Source organism: Diachasma alloeum, unplaced genomic scaffold (genome assembly GCF_001412515.2).
Source record: "Diachasma alloeum isolate Michigan unplaced genomic scaffold, Dall2.0 Dall_scaffold_00188, whole genome shotgun sequence".
In the NCBI taxonomy this organism is placed as follows: Eukaryota; Metazoa; Arthropoda; class Insecta; order Hymenoptera; family Braconidae; genus Diachasma; species Diachasma alloeum.
This window is the reverse complement of record NW_021680354.1, coordinates 827,098-833,110: the sequence shown is the minus strand read 5'-3', so window position 1 is coordinate 833,110 and position 6,013 is coordinate 827,098. Positions and strand designations below refer to the sequence as shown.

The following is a 6,013-nucleotide window of genomic DNA, read 5'->3' as shown; positions in this document are numbered from 1 at the left end:
GTATTATGAACAGAACAATAATTACTATGTTATATAGTAAGCGTTACTGTGTTAACATAGTAGCATAGTAACATAGCACCTAAAACTGGTGTTGGGAAAAAAAATCAATTTGAAAAAAAAATATATTCCCGAAATGTTCAAATGGACACTGAAGTAATTGCTTAAAAATAAAAAGTTTTGTGTCAGGAATGGACTCAGGGCTCGAGAATAATGAGACTCCCCTTTCATTTCAACCCCTCGGAGTTGATTACATAATCAACAAATATTTCAAAAATGCAGTATTAAATTATATTTTTTTCTATTTACAAATTGCTCAGGTTTCATTCCAGGGGTTCACCGAATGCATTAGATCAATAATTAAAGCTCTGACATGTCTAAAAGTGCATTGAGATGAGTGGGAACCCAGTTGGTTCCCTTATGACACACAAATAAGACATTTCCATCGATGTACGCCTGTACGTTACCAACTTTGTACACTTGTTTAGCCTCCCTATATCTATTTAGAATTGGCATGAAGAGTATACCCCGCTCTTCGCATTTTTTCTGCACCAGGTCCTTGAATCCCTGCGGTATCTGCGACGCCGTTCTTACAGCTTCCGCAAGCCTCTGTAAATGTACATTGTGACAAATATTATTAATCAATAGATCCATCATGATTATGAATAATGCCATTTGAATTATTAATCGTGTTTTTACCTCGATTCTTGGCTGCGCTGTTGCTGGAATTTGTGTCATCGTTGGTTGTGTACGTTCTAAACTCGTCAGATAGGATACCTGCTCCATGGCACCGGGTTGGTGACCCTGGGGAGTAGATACCGCACGATTCATCATATCTAACGCCTTTTTGAAGTGATCTGTAAGGTATCGATTGCATATATTAATCAACATTCATAAATTGGCGTCATTCTGTCGTTGAATGACGTATGGAGATAGATACATTATTCATCTATTTTTAGAGGTGGATGCGAGATTTATTCATAATAAGTTGATGGAAATTGTTGAAAGATTTAGAGTTAGATTCAAAAGTTATTAGAAATGAGCAATTTCAGGTAGACATGTCGGATAATCTTTCTTGGAAAAATTGAATATGTCTGTAGGAATTTTTTCATGAAAACATTAACCCTTCATGGGCACACTGTGGTATCCTTTCTTCCCAAGATCTGAAAAATTCTGGATAAGAGGATTTTTGTTAGTTCCGAACATAGATTGGCATCAATCATTACTTTTAGTAACATCATGAGAAGTTGTACCGTAATTGAAATTTGAAAATTAGTATAATAATTGGTAATTTAATTTCTCAATTACTGGTTGATGAAATAACTCGAATTTGAATATTTAAGGTGATAATTGATAAAATAATTCGGAATTTGAATATTTCAATTGATGGTTGATAAAATAATACGGAGTTTGAAAATTTAAATTGATGGTTATTTTGAAAATAAAAAAATTGGTGAGTAATATTAACAATTGACTTATTCCAAATTTAACTGTAATTCAAAATTTCGATTATGCCGATGTCTGTTTCCGAATGAAACACTTGATTTTGACCGATTTTTTGATTTTCAAATTTTGATTGCAAATGGTCTAAAATATTATGAAACGTGAAGAAATGATATTTTTAGGGTCATGTCTGAACATTGATTAAACCTTGACGAAACCTTGGTTAAACCCTGATTAACGTCCGACTAGATCACGACTAAACTGCGATTAAACCCTCGCTAAATTCCAACTAAATCCCGACTAAATTATGATTAAACTTCGATTAAATGCTTTTTAAGGCTATAATTTCAAAGCAAATGATGCATTCGCCACGATCTTCGAACCCGACCGAAATAATATCCAAACGAATATTTTAAGCCAGAATTGAAACGATTTCGACGATTATTTTTTGAATGATCGTCGAAAAACTAAATTCGAAAAAAAAGCTCACATAGGGGAGGGTTGGGCAAAATGGCACGTTTTGAGATCTTCTCCAATTGTCAATATTTTCATTTATAAGTGAAGATATTGGCAATTGGCGAAGATCACGGAACGTCCCATTTTGCCCGACTCTCCCTTACTTATGTACATACGGAAATGATCTAAAAACAGCATATTTTAACTCCTGAGACCAACATTATTCATCGTTACACAGAAAAAATGGAAATTTTAGATTTGACGAATAAAATGCTTCCATTCGGAAGCAAAAATGGATCAATTCTGTTTCGGATGGAAAATAAACTTCTCTGTTTAACAAAAAATTCAAGTTTCCATTTCACTTATTAAAAATTTCCTAAAGTTTCATTCATTTGGATGAATAAATCATACCTTTGACAACAGGCTCCGCCAACAGCTTCTCACTCAGCATGTTTTTCCATCCCATATACCAATGTGTAATCTGATCGTAATTCGGCGAATGATTGAGCCACAAGGCCAACACCTGCAGCCACTTGGGGAAGAAGAACTTATCGAGGAGTCCCACCATAATGTGAGGAGGTAAGAGTGTCGCCCACTCGTAAACCCAGTTCCAATGGTCCAAATGTTGCTGATGAGGATTGATAACAAATTCCGAGAGTGCAACCTGCAGTTTGGGCACAATATTCTTGACCAGGAAGGCCTCCATGTCCCCTTTTGAGAATACCTCGGCCCAGGGTTGGAGCATGAGCCTGGCGGACCTGTCGGAGGGGTGCCAACCTCCCAAAGCAGAGCCTAATTTTCGTCTGATTATGGGGTATATGAGGGTGTCCATTCTGTTGCCCATCAGGGGTAACCAGGGGTGAATCCACGTGTGGATTGGAACGGTGTCAGTCAATGGGTTCCATTCCTCAACTTCTAGCGTCAGTTTAGGAAGAACGAGAAGATCCAAAATATTTTCGAGGATCCAGGAGGGCAGAAGGGGCATCCAGCACTCGATGAGTTCTATCAAGGGATCGGATTGTCTGTAAAATTAATGAAGGAAAAGAGGTTAGTACTGAAATCATAATTTTTTCTTTTGTCTATTCAAAACGAATAGATATTTATTTTAGGTTGACAAAGAAATATCTAGTGATAATAATCAATGTTCTGCTCCTTTCTCTTATAGATAATAATTCTGTTGTATTTTTTTTTCTTTGCTCGATTCACGCAAAAAGTTTCATTTCAGAACTTTCTGGGGATTACTCGAGCCTTGTGGGAATTTTCAGAATCTTTTTGAAAATAATGAAATGTTGAAAAGGAAAGGCATTGCGCTATATTACATACTACACTGCACAACGTAGAAACGCCTGAAAGTCTTAAAATTTATATGAAATTCGACAATCGTTTGAAGAAATCTAGAATACTCTCAAATTTTGTAATAAATTCTCGGATTCTTTATAAATTTTAAGAATTTCCAGGGAGTTTGTAAGAAAAAATGGGAAAAATCCTTTTATTTTTTTTGAAAATGGATAGGAGGTATTCCACACTATTTCAATAGGTAAAAAATTACTTTTGCTCCATTTTCGGATATGTTATAGAAGAGGTTCAGAAATGGTTGTAAACGTGAGGAAAAAAATTTTTTTTTTTTTTCAGAAAGTTATACAACACAAAATTGGTGTCTCTGGGTAAGGAATTGTTCACAACATTATAACTCAATAAATATTGGTTGTATCGGAAAAATTATAGTCTTTTTTTATTGCTAAAGGATGATAGATTCATATAAAAATTTCATTTTTGCAACAAAGTGCAATTTGCAACATTTGTACATTTGTTAATAAACAATATAAAAAGTTTATAAAAAAACATGGCGCGTTTTAAAAAATCCGAAAAAAATATATGTAATAGAGTGTCTATCAGAGACAGGGTTGGGCAAGTAAATTACCTTAGGTAAATTACATGGTTTTTGACCGGTCATAAAGTAGGTAAATTACCCGGGCGAGTTGTCGGCTTTTTGAGCTGTCAAAAACCTATGTGGCGCCATCTATTAGCACCTTGGGGAACCGGGAGATTTTTACCGAGAATACCGCCTGTGAGAGTTACAAGGGTCAAAATTCGATAAACTCATACCCACTGAGGTTATACCTCGCAAGGGTCAAACGTGACAATCATAACTTGCGAGGGTCAAACGTCACAATCATTACTTGCGTGCGTCAAATGATCATAAGCTGTTACAACAAAGACCAGACGGAATAGTTTCAGATTATTTTTTCTTAATTCATGATCATTCCACCCTTGTCATTGTTCTGCCTACAGGAGAGATAAGTTGAAAAATCACAAGAGTTAAAATTAAGACGCAGGCAAGCAGGAAAATCACAAACGATCAAGAAACAATCACAAAGTAGGTAAATCATAAGGGTCAATCAGGATAACTAAGCCGTGACCTAGTGACCTGTTTGACCCTTGCGAACCTACTTACTTTTTTTGTTTAAACTTTATGACCGTTGGAACCTTGTAATTGTACCGCCTGGCATCCCCCGTTGACCCTCTTATTAGTTTCACCCTCCCGATTAAAGGATTGCTTCCGTTGTTTGACCCTTGCGACGTTTGACCCTAAGAAGGCATAACCCTTGCGATGTTTAACCTTCGCAAGGATAACCCTCGTGATCGTTTGAACTTGACGATTTCCGGCCGATGTGCCTCTCACTTTTGACCCTTGTGACTTTTTAGCTTAGCTTCCTTGTAAAGAGCTTTCTGACACTTTTTGACATTTTTGACGCCCCAGAGGTAAATTACCGGTATTTGACAATGTCACGTCATAAACTTCCATCTGCGAGATATGCCCAACCCTGATCAGAGAACTCATAGTCAAATTTTTAAAGGATGTATCGATATAGGGCCTGAGATATTCATTATTTAGTGAAGTCGCGTCGAGCTGAGTTTGCCGACCGAAACATACTCAGTGGTTTCTCAGTAAATTATTCTTTTTACTTTTATGATTTGCAGGATGAAAGACTTTGTGGAAGTACTATCCTATAATGTATTTGAAATTTCTATAAAAATGTTTATAACTCATACCCGGTAAATAAAAACGAAAGAAGAATAGTGCAAGAGAGAAGTATACATTTGGTGGTACTATTGTCATAGAATCCTAAAATGAGGCTGAAGTTAGCAGCCGACTTGGCAGCAGAACAGGGGCGTATCATGATCCCCTGGGGCCCAGTGCACACATGATTCAAAAACCGGGGTAAATAGTATATTTCGTCACTAGGCCGAAAGAAACTTTTCTGGCGAATATGAGTTTGCAGCCCGAGCCGAAGGCGAGGGCTGCAATCATATGAGCTAGAAAAGTTTTTTTTGGCCGTATGACGAACAGTATTTTTTGTTATGACGGCCGTAGCTCCGCGTCCGTGAAGCGCTGCCTCACGGCCTGAATGACAAAAAATCAATTATCGACATCGGAAAATGTTCAGACATTACCCCTCTGCATTCATGAAGATTCTTACCCCTCTGGAACCATTACTTGTTGATGTTTGAGGGGTGCAAAAATTGATTTTCCTTGAAGTGAAAGAAAAAAAAATTGTTGGCTCCAAAACACTCAAAACCACCAACAAATTTCCATTGAAAGATATTAGGAAAGACTCCCTCAACCCCCAGAAAAATAATCAAGTCTTTCAGAGTGGTCCAAGGAAGTGCTAGGAGGTGAAAAAATGGAATTTTCGCGTATTTCAGGGGGAAAAAAAATCTCCAACTAATAATAAGCAAAACCACCAACAACTGTTGATGGAAAAATACTCAGTGCAACTCCCCCTACCCCCAGAAAAATCATCAAGTCTCTCAGACTGGTCCAAGGGGGTGCTAGGGGGTAGAAAAATGAAATTTTCGCGTTTTTCAGGGGGGAAAAAAAATCCCCGACTCATAATAAGCAAAACCACCAACAACTGTTGATGGAAAAATACTCAGGGCAACTCCCCCTACCCCCAGAAAAATCATCAAGTCTCTCAGACTGGTCCAAGAAGGTGCTAGGGGGTAGAAAAATGAAATTTTCGCCTTTTTCAGGGGGGAAAAAAAATCTCCGACTCATAATAAGCAAAACCACCAACAACTGTTGATGGGAAAATACTCAGTGCAACTCCCCCTA

General features: G+C 37.3%; 1 protein-coding gene across 1 annotated transcript in view; it reads right to left on the bottom strand.

Annotated features, from left to right (window-relative positions):
* Window positions 1-274: 274 nt before the first annotated feature.
* Window positions 275-6,013, bottom strand: part of LOC107048368 (tuftelin-interacting protein 11) — a 14,182-nt gene continuing 8,443 nt past the window's right edge. Inside the window, exons 4-6 of the mRNA XM_015271517.1 lie at window positions 2,308-2,918; window positions 697-854; window positions 275-606 (exon numbers count right to left, since the gene is read on the bottom strand). Of these exons, the coding sequence (XP_015127003.1) occupies window positions 358-606; window positions 697-854; window positions 2,308-2,918 (1,018 nt within the window). The 3' untranslated portion in view covers window positions 275-357. The remainder of the gene's footprint in view (window positions 607-696; window positions 855-2,307; window positions 2,919-6,013) is intronic.